At 36.2% G+C, this 22,846-nt stretch overlaps 1 protein-coding gene across 4 annotated transcripts in view; it reads right to left on the bottom strand.

Annotated features, from left to right (window-relative positions):
• Positions 1-18,344, bottom strand: part of POT1 (protection of telomeres 1) — an 80,595-nt gene extending 62,251 nt beyond the window's left edge. The window contains exons 1-4 of one of the 4 annotated variants that reach the window (XM_038556634.1): positions 18,214-18,344; positions 17,249-17,432; positions 8,310-8,382; positions 4,976-5,067 (exon numbers count right to left, since the gene is read on the bottom strand). In XM_038556634.1, coding sequence (XP_038412562.1) covers positions 4,976-5,067; positions 8,310-8,382; positions 17,249-17,371 — 288 coding nt within the window. In that variant the 5' untranslated portion in view covers positions 17,372-17,432; positions 18,214-18,344. Of the gene's footprint in view, positions 1-4,975; positions 5,068-8,309; positions 8,383-17,248; positions 17,433-17,906 lie in introns of all 4 variants that reach the window. The other 3 variants (XM_038556635.1, XM_038556632.1, XM_038556633.1) reach the window with 3 other exon arrangements.
• Positions 18,345-22,846: the final 4,502 nt, after the last annotated feature.

Raw genomic sequence — 22,846 nt, 5'->3', positions numbered from 1 at the left:
CATACATACATATGTAAGTATATATAGATGCACATACATAAAAGCTGGAAAAATGCAAGGAAAAGAAATATAGCAGTGATTTTATCCAATAAAGGGACTAGGCTATGTGTGGCTTCTGAGGGAAAGGGGCAGCTTCCACTTTTCTGGTTACACCCTTCTATACCCCTTGAATGTTTTTTTTTAAACCAAGACCAAGCAAGAAGATCTTCTGGGATCCCTGGGTGGCGCAGCGGTTTGGTGCCTGCCTTTGGCCCAGGGCGCGATCCTGGAGACCCGGGATCGGATCCCACGTCGGGCTCCTGGTGCATGGAGCCTGCTTCTCCCTCTGCCTGTGTCTCTGCCTCTCTCTCTCTCTCTGTGTGACTATCATAAATAAAAAAATAAAAAAAAAAAAGAAGAAGATCTTCTAAACCAAATTATTTACAAGATCTAATCTAAGTCCACACTATCTTCCTGAGTCAGGAAAAGAATACAGCTGTGGAGATAGAGTAGTATATCCACTTACTACAAGTTCTGTAACAATACTTAGAATAGTATATTTGTAGGGAATTTTACAGATTATGTAATGCTTCTACACGTTTATCATTTGAGCCTTTAGGAACCCTCCGCAGTGACGGTCATTTGTAATTTTATGAAGATAGCCACTGTAAAGTTAAGGTTTGTTACAGGACTTCTCACTAAAAATAATACAAGATTTTTAGAAGATACTAATTTCTAATATCAAGTCATTATTATTTCTATGTAACACCTCAACTATATACCATAATAGAACCATATAAAATCTGGCTCTTAAAAAGTAGTTCTTAATGATCATGGGTTCACAGATCTTTCTGAGAATGAGGCAAGAATTACAAATGGCCTTCTCAGAGATGAAAAAATATACATTTACATACACATTTAATTGATTCAAGAATCTCTTTTGATGATCTGTACACTGCTGGGGTTCACTGGAGATCCCTGTACCCTAGGATACACCTAGAGCTACCGATTCCTACCCTGAGTGGCCTAAAGCAGACCGTCAGGTTACACCTATTTTTTTAGTCTATTTGCTTCTGGAACTTTGCTGAGCCATACCAACTAGATTAGAACTACATATCTCTAATTTAAAAATTTATACCTAAAATTCCTCTAGTTATCATTTTGAGAGAAAGTCTGATGAAATGTTATAGGAGTTTTAGGAAATGAATCACAGAGCAAACATCTTATTTCCTTAATCCTAAAGTAAAATTTTAAAATATACCAATATTTAATAAACTTTTCACATTAAGGAAAAATCACTACACTGATTCTCCTTTCCTTTATTCAAATTACAAATTAGGAAAAAATTAACTGGTTTACTGCTTCTTCACAGAAGCTTTAGCAAAAAAAAAAAAAAAACAAAACTTGAGTTTGGCAATCTATCCCCAAAATGCTTGTTAGAAGGAAAAAAAGGTAGATGTTCTGACAGTTTCCATGAAATAAATCTTTATTCTAGACTCCGCAAGACAGGTTTTATAAAAATAGTATCATTTCTCAAGTCCACTGAATTATTTATAAATGATCAGTTTCTGAAACCACTGTATGCCAGAATTATTCATAATTCTCAGCTAATCCAACATTCTTACTTTATATCTGATTAAATTTACATCTGGAGATTATCAATGGTTACTCAAAATCCAGTAATTAACTGGAAGCCACACTCCTGGGCTCAAACCCAGTTGCCCTTTCTCTACCCTGCTTTTTCTGATTGGGGTTGCATCTAATTACAGTAAGATAAAAAGAATCCTAACAATAACAACAGTTGCCAGATACTGAGTTCCCATGTAGTACCAGGAGTAAGTACATTTATCGTTAATCCTGACAACAATCCAGAAAAGGAGGTATTACTACTCCTATCTTACACTTTTTAAAAAGATTTTTAAAATTAATTTTTATTGATTTTAATCTAAAGTTTAATTTTTTAATCATTAAAAATTTTTTAAAGAATCTTTTAATCTTTAAAGATTAAAATTTTAAAAAGGCTGAACGGAGTCAAGCATTTTGTCCCAGTTACATCTGCTGGGATTTAGACACTGACCCCCTGCTGTGTCTGGAGCATGCACTCATACTTCAGAGGCTTTGTACTTGCAAATTCGTGTTCTAGAACACTTTTACTTCACATACCTAAGGATCACTTTACTTCTTTCAAGTTTCTGCTCAAATGGCACCTTATCAGAGTCCTTCCTTCATCAGCTTAAAATATACCCTCATATCTCTCTCTTCCACTACTTTCTCTTCTCCACAGCATTGTCTGCCACTTGAAAAATTACATGTTTATCTGTTTACTGTCTATCTTTCTCCAACAGAAAGTATACTGTATAAGGACAAGAACTTTGAAGGACTCATGTTCTATTACATACCTGTAATGCCTAAATGTTACATTGAAGACATGTAAAACGTGCCATTTTTAACCATTTTTAAGTACATAACTCAGTGGTATTAATTACAATCACAGTATGTGCAACCATCACTACTATTGTCGAAATCTTTTCTTTACCCCAAGTAGAAATTCCTTAACCATTAAGCAAAAACTCCCTATTTCCTCCCACCAACTCCAGCCCTTGGTAACCTCTAATCTACTTTTGGTCTCCATGAATTTGTCTGTTCCACATATTCACAGAGGTGGAATCATACAATAGTTGTCCTTTTGTGTTTGGCTTCTTTCACTTAGTATAACGTTTCCATGGTTCATCCATGATATAGCACGTATCAAAACTTCATTCTTTTTTAAGGCTGAATAATATTCCATTATAGGAGTATATCACATTCTTTATCCATTCATCTGCTAACGGACACTTGGGTTGTTGCCACCTTTTGACTGTTATAAATGAAGTAGTCCTCCCTCATTCATGGCTTTGCTTTCCAGTTTCAGTTCTCCACTGTCAACTGTGGGCCAGAAGCAGATGATCCTCCTGATGTACTGTCAGAGGGTCAATAGTAGCCTAACTCTACATCACAGTGCCTAAGCCATTCACCTCACTTTATCTCATCATGTATGCATTTTATCATTTCACATCATCAAAAGAAGAGTGCTATACAGTATTTTGAAAGAGAAAATACATTCATATTAATTATAGTATATTGCTATAAATGTTCTAATGATTGTTGTCAATCTCCTACTGTGCCCAATTCATAAATTATATTTTATTATAAGCATATATGTAGAGGAAAAAACAGTGTATATAGGGTTCAGTACTATCTATGTTTTCAGGATTCCAGTGGGGGTCCTGGAACCTGTTCCCACATATAAAAAGGGGAACTACTATAATGCTGCAATGAACACTGGTATAATAATATCTGTTTAAGTGCTTGTTTACAATTATTTTGTCTATATACCTAGTGGTGGGTTGCTGGGTCATTACCACGATTCTATAAAGAAATGCCAAACTGTTTTCCACAGTGGCTGTATCATTTTACCCTGAGTGGACGTGGCACCTTTGTCAAAAATCAATTGCCCATAGATAAATGGGTTTATTTCTTGACCCTTAATTCTATTCTGTTGGTATTCATGTCTATCCTTGTAACAGAACAGTTCCACACCACTGATTACAGTATCTTTGTGGTGAGTTTCGAAATCATTAAGTGTGAGTCCTCTAACTGTTATTCTTTTCCTAGATGGTTTTCCTAGATTGTTCAGGGCCCCTTGAAACTCTTATGTGAATTGAGGGTCAACCATTCCATTTCTAAAAATTGTTAGAATTTTGACAGGCATTACACTGAATCTATAGATCACTTTGGTTGATATTGATAGCTTAACAATAACAATACTCTTACTACCCAAGAACATGGATGCCTTTCCATTTATTTAGGTCTTAATTAATTTAACTTTCAGTGTAGAAATCTTTTACCTCATTGGTTACATATATTCATAGGATTATTATTCCTTCAAATGCTAACACATATTAAAAACTGTTTTCAGTTTCCTTTCCAGATCACTCATTGTGGGTTTTATAGTAACAACAGATTTTTATGTGTCCATTTTGTATGCTGCATGTTGCTGAATTCATTTATTAATTTTAGTAGCTTTCTTTTGATTTTTGGGATTTTCAGATACAGAATCATGTCATCTGAGGATAGAGACAGTCATTCTCCTTTATAATTAGGCATTTTTTATTTCATTTTCTTATTTAACTACGCTGGTTAGAACTTTCAGTAGAATGTTGAAAAGCAGTGGTAAAGTAAGCATCTTTGTCTTGCTCCTAATCTCGGGGAGAAGCTTTCAGTCTTTCACCACTGAGTCTGATGTTACCTGTGGGTTTCCCATAATTGCCCTATATTGTGTTGAGCAAGTTCCCCTCTATTCCTAGTTTCTCCAGTGTTTTGATTACAAGAGTATAGGATTTTATCAAGTGCCTTTTGTGTATCAATGAAAAGGGCCACCTTTTTTTTTTCCTTTTTCTATTAATAAGATATATAACAAGGATTGATTTTTTTTTTTTTTTTTTTTTTTTAATGCTGAACCAAACTATCCCAAACTCGGATAAATCTCACTTGGTCATAGTGTCTCCTATTTTAATATGCTATTGGGTTCATTTTGGTAGTATTTTGTTGGATTTAACAGGCATGCATTTTGAAACAATTATCAGAAAATAATACAAAAATAGTTATAGCCTATATTATTTTTAGTAAGAATTATTTTAATTAAGTGAGGAGAAAATATACATACCTTTAAGACTTTCTGTTAAATACTAAGCATTAAAATGATGTGAGAGGAAAAATTGTCCCTTTCTATGTCAGTGATAAGTTTTACAACCTCTTAGGAATGTTGCAATTTTAAACCTGTAGCTTAAGTATCTTTTTTACATAGCTGCAAATATATAATGAATCTGTAAAAAAAAAAAAAACCCAAAAAACAAAAAGCAAAAAACAAACCAAACAAAAAAAGATCTATAGGATGAATATAGCATCTATAATTTTAAATATATTCCTAAAACAAAGTAACATGAAAGTAATTTACCCCTTCATAGAAAACTTTTGCACAGTCCTTTGCTAATTTTCCAAAAAATAGTACATTGACTGTGTTGGTGTCTGAATTTGAATTTTCTTGTTCTAGGAGAAAAAACACACATACAGAAAAACACTAATTAGATTCAGTTTAAGACACACAAAAGCACTGATGACAACTACATTCTAAAAACTATAGTTACTTCAAAATGTAATTATGAAGAATAATTAAAATTTTTATTATAGTTCACTTTTAGTTTAATGTCTTAAGTATTGCAAAGATAATGCAATTATCTATTAGGTACTAAAACCAAAATTTTAACAAGCTTCAACTAGAATATATTGTATAAATTTCTATAAATATCACATTAACAGCACAAAATAACCATGTCTATTTATTTTCCGTGTTTATAATCAAAAGAAGTTGCATAATTATTGAATTTTTAGACTATATATCACTCCCAAAGTAGTTCACCATTACTGAACTTCTAGTAATTTACAGCATTCATACATTGTTTTAATGTATGTAAGTGGGATTTTTCTGCTCCAACGTGCACAAATTGAAGAGTAAAAGAACAGAGTGTGTGTAAAGACCAAACTACCTATGATTTTGAAAATGAAATTTAATTGGAGGGGGAAAAAAGAATGTCCACAATCTTCACTCTCTAGAGGTCACCTACTATAACCAATGCAGCAGGGCCAAATGCTAAGAATTATATCATCTGAAGAAAGCCTCAATCGTATCAGCTTTCAAATACTCAACTACTCCAAGAAACTGCCATTATATCAGATTTTTATGCATCTATAGAGTATATGAAAGATCTTTCCCAAACTGACAGTCTTTTTTTGTGTGTGACTTAGAACTCTTGAATCTGCTACTGTCAGGTCAGGTGGTACTCAGCAGTGAAACAACTACCACGTAACTGCCAACTGCCTCCTTTCATTTATCTCTTCAACTACTCAAAACAAGTATATACATAAAATGAAACATTAATGTTTCTCAAATCAAAAACATAGTAGTTTCTAATCAAAATATAACACACTGTTAATTTCTTAAATGATCTATCAGAAATCTATGTCTGGCTGTGATGGACTATTACAGACTAGGTTTATTCTCCAGTCTTAAAATGACTAGAAAACTAAGAAAAAATATATGAAACAACAGTTGTCAGATATCAGACCACAGGAAGTGCAGGAAAATGATCTCTTTGAGAAGGAAAACAAGGCAATACCCCTAGCTTACTTCCTGGAGACCTTCTAGGCAGCAAAAAATGGAGCTAAAATCCAAACAAAACTCAGCAGCCTTCATTTAATTCAGAAGAGTTCAGATATGAGGATACCAAGGTGGCTAGAATTTGCAGGGCAGAGTGCCAAAAGGAGAACAGTAGCACAGGGAGTGCTCTGGTGATCTGAAGATGGGTGCCTTCAGGTCTTTGGCTGAATGGTGATCTCCAAGTGCACGGAAGTCAAGTACCTCATGAAGATGAAGAACCACTTGAAAGGAATAGGCAAAAACAATTCTGAAATGCACACAGGGCTAGGAATTGTTCTGGTTCCAACCAGACAGAATGGAATCCTCACACACAAGCCTCAAGAGTACAACTGTCAGAAAGGTATTTCCTCAGTGAGAAGGCCAAACTAGCCTGAAAATAAAGGCTGTTCTATACCCATCCCAACAACACTCGTCAAACTGATTCCAAGATAATTACATGTATCCCCAAATAAAGACAAATAATATTTAAAGAATGGATAATAAATAAAGACAACATTTGCTAATATAAAATTATAAATGTTTGGTATCCAGTAAAAAAATTACCAGGAATGAACACAATGAGAAGAAATGGAAGATACTAAAAAAATCTCATAATGAACTTTCAGAGTTGAAAAATATAATATTAGAAGTTATAAAATAATGTTATAAAAATATATATTAGAATAGTACACCAAATATACATCAAATAACAACATATTAATAGAAGAATCAATGAAAAGAAAAGCTGATTTTAAAGATCAATAAAATAAATATCTAGCCAGAATGATCAGGAGAAATGAGGCAGAGAATAGCCACAAATTATTAAATCAATGAAACAGGACATCCCTATAGATCCTACCAACATTAAAAGTATATCAAAGATACATTATGAGTAACTTTTTGCCAATATGTTTGCCAACTAAGATGAAATAAATTCCTTTGGAAACACAAACTGAAGCTTACTCAAGGAAAGAGATAAAAAAAGAAAAGTTCTATAACAAATGAAGACATTGAACTTATGGTTTGAAACTTTGGAACTTTCCCATAAAGAAATTTCCAGGCACAGTTGGCTTCACTGATGAATTCTACAAACATTTCAGGAAGAAATAAAAGCAACTGTAGGTAAACTTTTCCAGAAAATAGAAGAGAAGGAGGCACTTAACAACCTCTTTTCAGGAGGACAGCATTACAGATACCAAAATCACTCAAAATCATTACAAAAAAAGAAAGATGGGAACAACAAAAAAAAAAAAAAAAATTAAAAAAAAAAGAAAGATGGGAACAACATTCTTCATAAATCTTAGATGTAAGAATCCTTAACCAAATATTTGTAAATCAAACCTAACAATATATCAAAAGGATGATTCGTCAGGCCTACTACCTTATCATGCTTTATTTTTCTTCAGATCACATTTCTACCTAATGTTACTTACATAATTACTTACTGAATTTATTTACCCCCCTAAAATGTAAACTTCATGAAGTCAGGGGCTTTGTTTTGGTCACTGCTATATCTCTCATACCTAATGGTGTCTAATATGTAACCGGTTTTCAGTAGTTACAGAATGTTGTATTCAAAGTCTATTTCCCATTCACTGCTGCAGGCCATTCTTCAATCCAATTTCAAGCTTCAGAGGAGATCTATTTTGGTCCTCAAATACATCATGGTAGCTCTTCCTAGCTTACCAGGATTATTTGAGGGTTACTAGGAAAAAGGAATAATCTCATATAACTATACCTAGGTAACAAATAACATGCTAAAGGAATGCTTTAATAAAGTTAAGTTTGCTAAGCTGTTTAGGTCACACTAGTGTAACTAGAAGTAGGGGGATCAGTTACCTATTATGAGAGTCTAGATGTGATATTAAAGGAATCTGAAGTAAAATAAAAGAAATGAGTGAGGGGGAAAAAGCACAGATGGTGTGGGAAAATTTAGTAAAAAAATTTATTTCATTCTGTAGTTTTTTACACTATGATGTGTGTATTACCCACCAGAAATCATTTTTGTGCTTACGGGTACATATACATATTAAGTTATCCATCTGTAGATTATAAGCAAAAGGTGAAGCAGAAATGGTCTTATTATATTGTATACCTTGTAGTGCAATCTTCAAAACAGCTGTTCTGTTTCCACCATAAGTTAAAGAAGAAATAAGTGAAAGTTTTCCCTAAAATGAGAGAAAAATGGTTATACAGAAAACCCAAAAGAGCTTCTCACAACACCAAGAGATAAGTTAAAATTGGAATAACTATTTTAAAAGCAATAAACTTTGATTAGTACTGTGTTCAAGTCACCATGTTTAAGAGACAAAAGTAATTTTACTGAAGAAATTTCAGAAGACTTAATTATATAAATTCATAATTTAATTTTTAAACAATCATTAAATATTATCCAATTCCTCATTTTACAGATAAAGATGAGCTGGCTCAACTTCAGTTTGATTTTAACCTATACAGTTCTCCACTAAAGAAAAATGAAGAGTTTGCTCCTAGAAAAAACAAATGCTAATTTAAAGAATAATTAAAAAACACAAAGTGGTAATCTCATAAATAAGGGCAGTGGAGACAAAGAAATGAACTACAGCATACATAAAGTCTTGTCCTCATTCTTCTGTAACTAACCAGGCTCTATCAACTTAAAAAAGCTATTTAATCAGAGTCTCTCAGATAAAAATGAAGTATTTAATCTAGGTAGTTTCTATAATTTTTGCTGGTGCTAAAATTTAATAATCCTATGAATAAGTACATTATAGGTCTCTTTGAGAACTCCACATAGAAATAAAATGTACTTAATAAAATTTAAACATGGATCTGTAATACACATCTTCCACACTAATATTCCAGACTTTGATATAGCCAACAACAACAAAAAGCTATGTTTATATACCAATTTTACTTTTAAGATAGGAATCAAGAAAATTAAAATAAGGCTATCAGTCGTGCGTGATTCCATCAAAAGTAATAGTTTTGCTTAGGAGGTAGAAAGCTGGAAAGAACAAAAGGTTGGTTAATGTACACATTTCAACCTTTTCTTTTTCTTTTTTTTTGACCTTCCAGAGAATTGAAGTCAGAAAATAACCAACTAACCAGAAATCTAGGAAAAGAGAAGCACCTCCAGTAAGAGAGGGACAACAGTGAGATGAGGTCTCTCAGAAATATAAAGAAAAGGAAGATCTGTTACAGAGAGATGGGCAGTAAGTACTTGCTTACCTAATGTAAATGGCAAATGCTGCCTGACATCTGTCAGAAAATTCATCTAACATTTTTAATGAGTTACTAAAGGCCAACTGTAGGCTAGAAGACAGGGAACTTGTGGGAACTGCAAACACAAATGGAATTCACAACTACTTACAAGCTCTTCTCCAAAAAGCTGACAAAGTTCAGGCCAGGAGTGAGGGCAAAGGTAGTAGCAGTTACTGTAGAAAACCCTGCCTAGACCTTCCCCATCTTTCTTTCAATACAAAGTCCTTAAACTGCTGGGAGAAGGGCAACAAACCGATGAATCTCATTAGAGCTTTGGTGAAAACCCACTGCAGAAAAAAAAAAAATGTTCTCCAGCTTTTCAAGGGATAAGGGAAAATAGGTATACAGGGATGAGGGCCAGGACAGCTAGTGACAAGACAGAATCACGGGGAAGACCTCACCCACAAGACCCAGGCCACTCAGTCTGACAAGACTGAGGCTAAGCCCGAACAAAGAACATCCACTTACCAAAAGACTAATGAGTGTCCAGTAGAAATTAATATGACCTATTGCTAGGACAGAGGATCAAGAGCTGGGAGAGAAACTTATTCACTAGAGACACAGAGAGAGGTAGGGACATAAGCAGGCTCCATGCCAAGAGCTGGATGTGGGACTCGATCCAGAAACCCGGGAATCCGGCCCTGGGCCAAAGGCAGGCGCTCAACCGCTGAGCCACTCAGGTGTCCCATAAGAGCTAGGAGAGAAACTTGAACTGAAGGTAAACACAAAGACCTAAAACTATAGGCAATGAGAAAAAGCCCTCTGGCCAACCAGCCAGCCTGCATTCTAAATACAATGTAACTCTAAAGGATTTAAAGCTTATAATACTGAAGTAACCAGAACAACAACAAATCCCAAATCTCAACTTCTAACTATATTAACTCAATATACCACACCAAATGCCTACCAGAAAGACCCACACATTTCCAGGTACAATCAAACAGGTGCTTTTGTTACTCCTGCACTTGATCCAACTGGATGAAAGCTCAAAGGAGAGTCTAGAATGATGGGAAAATGTGACATTATGGTTTCTGGAATGGGACACACAGATTTTAATAACAGAGTCAAAAACTCTGGCATCTAGGGAAAGATGCCTAGAACCTGGGGAGAAGTCCCTAAACCAGGGAAAGGAACTCCTTAAACATCAGGAAGTACAGGGGAAGGAAGGGATTTTAATCTTTGTCTTTTATAACGATTCCAGAAGCCCTCCCCACCCCTCACTCCAAAGGAAAAGGCACTAGAGCTGCTCTCACAAACTACAAGGGGCTCTGAAAGTTAACTAACTGCACCACACCCACCCCCAACCAGATGGCTCTAACCATGAGCCAAGCAGGACATGGCCCAGCTCCTGTACCTTCCACGTAAGATACTTTCAAATGTTTCCACAATTTACAGAGTAAATGAAATGGCCAAGGCCAGATTTAACTGACTGCCCTCAAGTGGTCTCCCTGAAAACAAGGACTAAACTAAAGTACTAGGACTGAACCAGGGGCCTTAAGGCTGGCAGACCATCAATCTGTGCTGCCTGACTCATCTATATCCTTTCTTGAGGGTCCTCAACAACTGTAAACTGTTTCCAAAGGGAGTATGTATGCCTTTAGTATGGAGGAGAACTAGAGACATTCCTTTACACTGTAAATGACGTATTTACATTCAGGAGATGAGGCTTCTCTCCATCTCTCAGGAGGGGAGGGTGAAATTGGAGAGGTATCTTATATAAACTCCCAGATTCATAATTTCAAGGTTCCTTTTCTATAGTGCGAGAAATCCCCCCTTACACACATGGGAAGACTTTTGATCCTCACTGTATTGCCTTGAAGGAGGAGATGGGGGATAGAAAACTGATGCAGTCATTGCTGACAGTAAAAATAATAGTTGGCCTATACTCCAGAAACTTCATGTTAGCTTTCAGGATAAAACTGAATTAATATTAGATATTAAAAATGTATCATCTCCACTCTAAGAGTGGAGTTTTTCTAAAGTCAGTGCCTCTCAGATGGGATACAAATGCTTTTGTGCACAGTATGAACCTAACTTTTTGGCTCCTTCTGACCAGCCAAATCTACTGAACTGCAGCACCCCAACCTACAGGTTGGATTATACACTGTTGCTTGAGAACTATTTGACCACTTGACATTTACCCAAATAAATACCTATGTTTACATAAAAAATTTGTACATTAAAGTTTATAGCTTCTTTACTCATCATTATAAAAAACTGGGAAAAATCCAAATGCTGATACACTGAGGAATGAAGAAATGGACTGTGATGGAATTCTAGTCACCAATAAAAAGGAATAGTACTGACCAACATAACAACCTGGAAGAATCTCAAATGCATCATACTAAGTGAAAGAAGCCAGACTCAAAAGGCTTCTTAGTGTAGGATTCCACTCACATGGTGTTCTTACAAGGCAAAAGCATACGGTCAGAAAATTGGTAAAAAGTGTTTGCCAGAGCCCGGGTGGCTCAGCGGTTTAGCACCTGCCTTCAGCCCAGGGTGTGATACTGGAGACCCGGGATCGAGTCCCACGTCAGGCTCCCTGCATGGAGCCTGCTTCTCCCTCTGCCTGCGTCTCTGCCTCTCTCTCTCTCTCTCTCTTTCTCTCTGTGTGTCTCTCATGAATAAATGAAGAAAATCTTAAAAAAAAAAAAAAAAAAAAAAAAGTGTTTGCCAGAGGTTGGAATTGGAGAAGCAGCTGACTATAACATTTGGGGGGTGGGGGACCACGGGCTGTTCTACAGCCTAATTATGTTTGTGGTTATATGTTCTTATACATATGCCACATCTTACAGAATTGTACACTAAAAACAGTGAATTAAACAGTAAAATGCATTTAACAAAATTCAAGAAACACAAATAAGAGGTATCTGCAGGTTAAAAAAGGATATGCAATTCAAATTGAGATCTGTAAAATAAGAGACTCACTCAGATATATGAAAGGACAGAAATCATATACTTTGACATAACATTTTTTTAAAAAAGTGAGGATTGTTCATGAAAATGTGATAATCATGAGAAATAAGTAAAAGGTATCTCCTAGTTTTAACCCTACTGAATACTAACATGTTCACTTACAGCTAAAAGGAATTATTGCAATAAAAGGACTAAAACTGAAAAATATTTCACTAATATAAGTAGGAACAAAAATTAAAAAAAAAAAACAAAAATAGGAAAATACAGTTAGTAGACTGCATAATCAGGAGAAAAGTAAAAAATTAGCAAACAATTGCATTATTTAAATGCCTCTATATCAAGCACACAAAATAAAACTGCTACAATAGTACAACTCAGTAATAACTTGTATTAATGATGTTAGAAAGAAAACTGAATCACAGCACTTTATTAATAAAGTACATAAAAAACATCACACTAATCAGCCAAATGCAAAATAACTTTGACAATGCTAAGAAGTAGCTGATAAGACTTTAAATGCAATGAGGTAGAAAATCAACTGTAATCCCTAAAACTATTTCACATAAAAAAAAAAAAAAAAAAACACCAGGGAAATGGAGAATAAACAGAAGAATAAAATATGTAACAAATGTCTAAATGAAGAATATTGATTAGAAAAGTAACACTAGGGGATTCCTGCATGGCTCAGTGGTTTAGTGCCTGCCTTTGGCTCATAGAGCGATTCTGGAGTCCTTCCTGGGATTGAGTCCCACATCAGGCTCCCTGCGTGGAGCCTGCTTCTCCCTCTGCCTGTGTCTCTGCCTCTCTCTCTCTCTCTCTCTCTCTCCTGCTTCTCCCTCTGCCTGTGTCTCTGCCTCTCCCTCTCTCTCTCTCTCTCTCTGCGTTTCTCATGAATGAAAAAATAAATTCTTTAAAAAGGAAAAGAAAAGAAAGAAAAAAGAAAAGAAAAGAAAAAAAAGAAAAGAAAAGAAAAGAAAAGAAAAACTGAAATGTAGCAATATTCTCTTTCTTTCACTATCAGACCCATTTCACTAATAAAGCCCCCACCTCCCTCATGTTACATTCTCTCCTTAGTCCCTAATTTAGGTACAACAACTAAAATGAAAATTTCACTATCTATAACAGAATATTGGATATGGCAGAAAAAACATTCAATGAACTTGAAGGCAGATCAATAGAAATTAATTAGAAAATTTCACTCAGCCAAAAACCAAAATAAAATTGAAGAAAATGGAACAATACCTCAGAGACCTATGGGACAATATCAAAAAGCTTAACATACAAATATACATGTAACTGATATCCTGAAAGGAGAAAATAATCATGTGGTAGAAAAAAAAATTCCAAGAAACACATCCAATAATTTCCTTAATTTGATGAAAAACATTGACTCATAGATACAAGAAGTTCAGTTATATACATAAGGAAAAATTCAAAGAAAAGTCATACACAGGCACAGGACAGTCCAGTCCAGTAATTGATAGAACAAGGAGAAATAAAATCAGTACGAACACAGAAGACCTGAAAACACAATCATACAAGTTTAAACCATTAACATTGACAGACTGCCAGATCTGACAATTACTAAAAACACATTTCTGTCAAGTACACATGGAAGGTTCAGGAAAGGAAACCACATGGTGACCTAGTAAGTCCTAATAAATCTCAAAAAAACTGCAATCTTGCAGAAATCACAAATCAGTAACAACATATTTAGACATATCCCTGTTATTAACTCTCCCCAATGTTAATTCTTTAATCTTACATTTAAATGCATCCCTCCTCTTCATTCCTTTACAACAAATGTATTATTTTATTATAAAATGGAATATTTTTAAAAATCACAATTACTTTTGTTATTGATAGTTTACAGCAATTGTATTTACCTTCGCCACTCATTATTAATAGCCTCATGTAAATTTTTAGGACTGTGGTCAAGTTTGAAAAATTTCTATTAAGTTTCTTTCTTATATATAAGATACAAGATTTGTAACAATTGTCCTTGAAGTAGCTTCAGATTTCTAGTTTTAGTACCTATTTTCATCCACTAAGTATATACACCCCATGCTCGGTGTTGACAGTATATATTCATGCCCTGGTACAACTTTTGACTCCATACTTTTCTTCCATGCTACCCAGTGAGTTGGAATGTCCCTGCAAACACTTCTACAGAACTGGCATATCCCAGCTATAAATGGCAGTAACTGCAAATCACACAAATATATCCCACTAAACCTATGGTACAAGTCAACTACCCCTTAACTACATATTGCAAAAATGTTCTCAGCCATTCCAATGCCACTTGATGAGACAGGAAATGTGATGGAGGGGGGATGTCAAAATGGAAAGAGACAGCAATCTTTAACCATGTTAGGTTAAAACATCCCACTTGTGTAAATTTTACAAATATGAAAATGTAAATTCATTTCTAAAACTCCGAACATGGTCTTAGGCTTGGTCAAGTAAAGTCTTTGAAGCTTGAGTTTCACTAACTGCAAAATAATTCTATCTTTGGTCAATGAGATTATGGTACATTATTTTCACTGAAAACTATGACACTAGGTAAATTCCTTGTCCAAAAACATGCTGTTAATGATAGCAATATCTTTACCACAATAACCAGCATTTACTGAAGGCTTAAAATTCATTAAGTAAGTGCTTTACATTTAATCTTCATTGCATTTTTATGAAGTAGGTTCTATTATAATTCCTAGCTTATAAATGAAAAAAATAAGGCATAGGCAGGTAAAATCACTTCCCCAATCACATAGCTAGTAAATGGTGGATCTGTGCTTCAATCCAGCCAGCCTGTCTCCAGGGCTTCCATTCCTTTTCAGGATGCTAAACTGCTATTGAAGAAAGTTTGCGACCATGGCCTGTGATTTTGAGTTTAAGTGTACTGGGGAAAGGGGGACAGAGTGAGAGCAGAGTAGAAGAAAGAAAATGCAGATTAAATAAAAAAATAACTGAATTTATTTCACTTTAGTGCAGTAGTTGTGAAATTGATTTTAGGTAGTATGAAAGTCAGTCACTGTTAACCAAATGCAAAACTGACTAGGCTAAAATTAAAAACCTTCTACTCCTATTTCAGGACTATGACTTCCATAAGCAAAATATCAAAATGCCACAACATACTCCTTGAAAAACATTTTTTTCTCACCCAACATTCAATCCTCAAACCACTAAAAAAGTCGACCCAGCAACCCTAGTCTTTCCAAGTGACCAATACTTTCTTGGTTATTAAATCTAACAGATAATTTTTCAGACCTTAGACTGGGGATCTAGCAGCAACATAATGCTCTGGTTAAGAGCCAAGCCAATGAAAATTCAAATGTCAGCTCAGCCACTACAAGTAAAAGAGGGAACATATGTAAAGCACTTAGGAGAGTGCTTACCAAAGAGAGCAACTTATGTAAGAGTTACTGATACTACTCCTTGAAACTTACCTTACTAAATATACAGACACCACTCTCTCCTGTTTTATCTCCTACACCTCTGGATCATCTATCTCTTATTCATGCTACCTTCTTGACATCCTTCAACAAATCTCATTTTATTCTTTGGCCCAAATGTCCCTGAGTAGGAACTCTTTTGACTTCCAGAACCCCAAATCTATTTGCCTATGGGACACTGGCACCTGGATCCCTCCAAAAACCTCTGAAAGATATCCAAAACAGAACTCATCATCTTTCTTCCTAAACACATGCTTATTATCTTCCCAGGGTTGTTAGGACTTAAAACATGTAAATTTCCTGAACTCTTTACCTCTTTAATCTAATTGTTTTCCAAGACCTGCTGCTTCTTATATTCTATCAGTTCCAAGCAGAATGTCTAGATTCTAACACCAGGTCAACTACTTATTAACTGTATCTCAGGCCACTTAACCTTTTGGAAATGCAGGATCCTCACAGTCAAAGAACAACAGGACCCAAGTTACAGGGTTTTGTGATGATTAAATGAGTTGATATATGTAAAGCACTTAAAATACTACCTAACTCATAGAAAGAGCTCAATGTTAACTTTTGTTATTATTATTACATTACTATTTTGTCTGTCTCCTTCCCATCATCTCCTCTGACTCTGGTTCAGACCAGCATCACCTCTAAACTAGATTACTGCAACTATCTTTTACCTAATTAAACATACTTCCTCTAATCTTGCCCTTTCTGATATGTTCTTCACCCAGAAGGCAGAGTAATTTGAACACAGAGTGAATCATGTCTTCATCCTGCTTAAAATCTATGGTCTCCCGTAGTGTTTAGGATAACATCCAAATTCTTCAACATGCACATGATGATTGCTTATACCCAAATTGGAAGGTATAATCTTAGTTATCTTTTAAGTTCCAGCTCCACTTTCCTGACCTAACTAGTCAGAACCAAAGTGTTCACATACCACAATTCTAAAACCAATTCATTAATTATAATTAGAGAAGGTAACCTGTCCACCTAAAAGAATTCAGTCCCCTTTAGCTCAAGGACCATATTATCTTTGTACCCTCAAAACTTACTACAGTGTATCACAAAAGAATCCAATGTTTGCTAAATGAATGCTAAATAAGAATAACAGCATCAAAATAGTCACAAACAGGGCAGCCCGGGTGGCTCAGCGATTTAGTGCCACCTTCAGCCCAGGGCCTGATCCTGGAGACCTGGGATCGAGTCCCACGCCAGGCTCCCTGCATGGAGCCTGCTTCTCCCTCTGCCTCTCTCTCTCTGTCTCATGAATAAATAAAAATCTTAAAAAAAATAGTCACAAACATTATGACACATGTAAAACTATACCTAAAACAACTCCTACAAATAAGCTCAACCTAAAAAATGAGCATTTCTTTTGGAAGAAAAAAAAAGCATTCGGAGTTATGAAAATTCTTACCTGGATGTATTTCTTGCTATAATCACAACCTGGTTGTAGAGACCTGAACTCTACTTTGTTTAATTCACCTAGCAGCTCAACCTCAGGTACTCCATTCACTTCTTTTATTAATTCAAGTGGCATATCAGATCTGCTTCAAAATATTGTCGAAAGCAAATTCAATTAGGAAGTTGACAGCCTGCTGCTGAAAACACAAAGACCAGTGCTTTACCCAAAGTGTAGTCAATAATTTTAAGCTTTTTTGACTTCGTTTTGCTTTTTCCTTTCCTTTAAATTCATTAGCAATCCCCGTTGGGATGGAGTGGATTATTCTACAATTTTATTATAAGGATCAATACACGTATTTCCCCTAAGACATCGAAACTCAGGCCTTTTCTATTTAGTTTCTTTTTAAAGAAATCCCTCTAAAAGCCAGTTTTAGAATCTGTGAAAACTACACTAACAATGTCTTTTTTACCAAAACCGTGCTTTAAAGTGTACAAGTTACTGGGGAAGGGAAGGGGGACAGAAACGTATAGGTTTTCTTTTTTAATCTCTTTGGCAGTCGTAATACTGTGTACTCAAATTGGGCACCAGAAGCTTATTACCCCAAAATATACCCGGGGCCTCCTCCCTCCAGCCTCTATACAATCGAAAGGACTACTGAACTGATACTAACCTGTGCTTTGCAGGTTCAGTCTTCTCAAACCTTTTGGGCGGGACACGCACTAGTGTCGAAATTAAAATTTAACGTGCGCGCATCAACCTTCCGCAAGACAGCTGAGCTCCACGAGGGCGGGGACTTGGACCAACTCAAGTCAGCTGCTCCCAAAGCACCAAGCAGGCTCACGCTAAAGACAGGGTCTTTCTGCAATTACTACACATTTTGACGTTGGCTAAACCAGTCTCCTTATCATACCTGTTCACAACCCGAACCACTTTGCACCCCTGCAAGGAACTCCAAACCGACTTAGAGATTCACTTACCCCCGCTCTAGAGAAAAACAAGGAAGTTTGGAAGGGCACGCCCGTGACGTCACACGCACGCTGGCGGCCCAGGCCCCGCGCATGCGTACACGGTCTCCAGGGCGAAATTTACCGCTCCCGGGCCCGCGGAGGGCGACCTGCATGCTGATTCCTAGGCCTAAGGTAACCTGGAAGGTCCACGCCGTACGGAGACGGTGCAGGCCAGGAGCGGGACCCGCCGTGGTACAGCTGCGGTCGGAACCTGCGCTGCTCCCCTTAGCCCCGCCTCCTGTCAGTCTCCCGCCGTCCCGGCTGTAGACGCGGGCCGGGAAGCTGGGACGGTCCGCTGGGAGATTCATAAATCCTGCAACCAGTAAAAAGCCTTTTTGAAAACCCCGGCGGAATCTGAGATTAGAGGCGCCTGTGGGCAGGGCCCTTCCGGTGACTCCGGGTTTTCTGCCTCAGAAGCAATCACCCCAACAAAGGTTTCACAAAGAAATAATTCCATCAATGAGTAATGCTATTTTTAGATAGGTTGGATTAACCTCGTTGGTCTACAGGGCTATGGCTTGGGGGTGTAATTAATAAGACGTATTAGTAAATGAATCTTTGGCTAATTTCTGTTTCTGATCATTTGATGAAGGTGAAACCACCTCAATGCACAGACAGGATGTAATAATTACATAAAGATTTCCAGGGCTAATTTGGACTAAATATCTGCTGTGGATACTTATTTGCAGGAGGAAATAGCTATGTTTGAAGTAACTACTTTTTTTTTTTTTTTTTTTTTAGCAGGAAACCTTCTGTGACCCGCCTTCTCTTTCCCCTCACCCCTCTGTATGCACAGGCCATGCACAAACCAGCGGGGACCGGAGGCGAGCTGAGCTGAGCTGAGCTGAGCTGTCCACTTCAAGGAAACAGTCCCAAGTAGGGCTTAGACCTCTTGTTCTTTACCCTGGCCTCGCCCGACTCAGAAATACTACGCCTTCTCCCTAAGTGAAGTCCACGTTGGCTCTGGATTCTGGCCACTTTCATTTCCCCACCTATCATTAGTTATGTATCTTCTCTCACCATATTTTCAGCTTCTCTTTATACTTTCCCGTTGGCATTTAAATGTTTCTTCCACAGCCTACGCTTATTAAGGGCAGGAAGAACTGTTCACTGCTAAATGCTTAGAGCCTGCGCAGTGGCAGGCATATTGCAGGAGCTAATAGGAGCTATGTATTTGTTGAATGAATAAATGCTCGGGAGAATATGTTCCTCTTTGCTCACCTTTGGCTTCCACCTCTCCATCTTGGCGCCATCCCCACACCATTATTACACTGGAACTGCCTTTACCAAGATCACTGAAGACTTCTTTGTTGCTAAGCCAAAAGGGCACTCTTCACTCTCTTTATTATTTCTTGTTCATTTTTCTAAAACGCATTTTCATTTTGTTGCCACGTGTTTAGTTTGCTTCTTTTCCTATATCAACAGAATCTTTTAAAGTTTTTCTCCTCCTCTAGTTAGGCTATAAATGTCCATATTCTATTCTGATGAAGATATTGTAACTGCTTTTTTGGTTGTGATTTTCTCAGTTTCTCTACAACCTAAATGCTTCATGTACATCCAAGTAACTTACAATCTTGTTTCTCGCTCACTATTTCCCACTTAGTGGCAGAGCTGGGTGGATGCCTATGACTCCAGAGCTGATACTGCTTTCTCTCACATTAGTGACTAGTTGTTCTATAAACAAAGAAAATTGAATGTGACTATCCGATACAACTTAAGTTCAATCAGAGAAAAAAGAGTGGATCAACTAGATAAGGCCCTGAAGTCATATATTAAAACAATTATTACTGTTTTTCTATGTGTTGTATTAAAACAGCATAAAGAGCTCCAAGACTGAAAAAATAAAATCCAAGACTAATAATGTATTATTACAAGATGCCATTTTTTAAAGTGCAGTGAAGAAATTTTTTATACAAAAACTACTGTTAACTTGAAAATAACCACAGTGAGAGGCAAATAAGTGTTTTATTTGGGGATCAAAGAATTGCAATTCACAGAGCACAGAACCAGGTAGAAACTCAAAAAGTGTCCAGTTTGTAGGGTGAAAGCAAAGGTTTTGATGAGGAAATGAAAGGGAGCCCATTACATGAGTTGAAAAGGGAAAAAATGTTTTCTGTAGGTGTTAACAAGTTATTCTAGGTTATACATTGACTACTAATTCTATCTTCAGGAAAGTTCAGGTCTTGTAATCAGGATATCTGTTCTCAAGCAGTTGCTTAGAACAATTGCTGTTTTGCCCAGTCCAAAGTTTATGGCCCAGTTCAAAGATAGATAAAGCAGTTTCTCTGCAGTGGCCACTCTGGCTCTATTTCAAAATGGCTACAGTCATGTCAGTTTTTCATACTACAATATGAAATCCTCGATTTTAAAAAGTTAAAATGACAGTCTCAGTAAAAAGTGGGTATTTTTATTAATAAAAGCATATACATAAAGATATAGTGCTGTTTATAAGTAATTGTGCAGAGATAAAAGGAATTAAACTGCAAATGTCTGGGACTTCTGTAATGGAGACCAAACTCCTGTTCACCACACAGTAGGCCAATAAGTTGAGAGGCAAGATGTTGGGGTAAGGAAAGCAACTTTATTTGGAAGGCCAGCAAACAGAGGAGATGTTGGACTGTGATCCCAAACAACCATCTCCCCTGGCATGAAATTCAGACTTCTTTTGTGTTAGCAAAAGGAGAAAGTAGGGAAGGAATTTGGAGTCAAAAGGTAACGGACCTCTGTAGACATCCCAGGAAGGTTGTGTAACTTCTGTCTTTGGTCTCTTGATCTTTGCATACAGGAATCTCATGATGCCATTTCTTAAACATAGCATAGTCATTTCTATTACGTTTACTTATCTCCTTGGATGAGGTAGATTTGGGGTAAAAAAGCAGTTTTTACAAATCTTAGCTGTAACATGCCCATATGCAGGGCTAAGCAGAAATTCTCAGCTTTAGGTCACAGCAGCAAAAGAAACAGAAGCACTATGGAGTCAGATATGCTAAGTTTCTCTATGATACATTTCTCTCTTGTTAGCATTTTCACATTGCTCTTTACTATTTAGATTTTAACCGGAAACTTTGAATTGAATTTCCTGGTCACCCAGCACTTCAAATTTATTATCTTGGCAATAATTGCTGCATCATTAACCTCTTCCTATTGCGATTTACTGTCTTTCTCCAAGCTGTTGTCAGCATGTTACATCCCTATAGTTTGACAATATCATCTTCTATTGTTTTCTGAGATTCCGTAGCAGATTTCCTATCTCTGCTACACTGGTTAGAGTTCATTTCCTTGTAATCTAAGAGCATTTTGGTCCAATCCTATTGAATGTCTAGATCAATTTATAAAATCCTATTTCAATGAAGCATCAAATTTTTATATTGTTATATATTTGAAACAAAATAATTCAAACACAAATTTATAGCAAATTTATGTTTAAATTATAAATTTAAATGATGAGGTTTGTAATCACTTAGTGCATATTAGGAAGGTAGCATAACAGGGAATTCAAGTGTGCAAAGCAAGGTCTGAACTAAGCAAGAAGGGCCAAGATTTTCACATGAAGAGAAAAGGGTCATTCATCTGTTTTGGATCATGCCATGTGGCATCTAGTGACTTATAGTACATAAAAGGGTTAAGATAGGCTGACTCAACAGGGATAGCCTTCTGTTGAGTTATACTAATGATATATGTTGACTTGGAAAAAACCTTGCATTTACAAAAATTAACATAAGTATTAATTCAGAAAAAGATTCTCTGAGAAGCAGGCTTATAGAATAAAACCAAGACTTGCAGGTGCCAATGTAGGGGAAGAATGATGCCTAAGAATATGGTTGGTTTTTCAGGTTTCTCTGTAGAGGTAGGAAAGAGAAAATGAAGAGAAGCTATCAAAAAGCTAGAAGGTGTGTATTCTCTGATGCTTGTTCTGTCTTCCATTCACCGATTCCAAAAAAATAAATAAATAAATAAAAGAAAAGTCTTTACTAAAGTTCCTGAGCTCACAGTAAGGAAGCAAAGAACTTGGTTTATGTTCAGATTGATTCAAGTATAATTGAGGCAGAACACACAGAAGGGAGATGAAGAAAAATAAGAGAAAAAGACCTGCTGGAAATTAACAGACATGAGGATAAATAAGATCTTTCAACTTCTTAACGCTATAAAAGTAGGGGTCTATCTCTAGAGTTTAGAGTATCTCTTTTATACATACCCTTTATTGTATACCATGAGGATATGTCCTGGAAAATCCTGCAATAACACTCACATGTAGAACCTTATTTCTATGTAATCTTAGAATAAAAAATTGCATTGATGACTTGTTCATTTTGGAAAGTCAGTGGTCTTGAAGTTGGAAAGCACCATAGCAGGTAGATACTTATTAGCCTGATATTTTTCTCTTTTTTGAGTGACCCAAAATAGGCACACTTTTAAAACCTTTATAACGAAAGATTTTAAGTAATGGAAAATTGATAAGGACGTTGCCTATTTTTTAAATTCATCATGGTTATTTGAAATAATTGAGAACCATTTGCTTTAGATTCAAAATGCATTTTTAACACAAAAAGACATTTTGTAACTTTGTCAGATCCCCTATTAAATAGAATCTGCACTTATTCAT

Source organism: Canis lupus, chromosome 14 (assembly GCF_011100685.1).
Source record: "Canis lupus familiaris isolate Mischka breed German Shepherd chromosome 14, alternate assembly UU_Cfam_GSD_1.0, whole genome shotgun sequence".
Lineage (NCBI taxonomy): Eukaryota > Metazoa > Chordata > Mammalia > Carnivora > Canidae > Canis > Canis lupus.
This window is presented reverse-complemented; position numbering and strand designations above follow the sequence as displayed.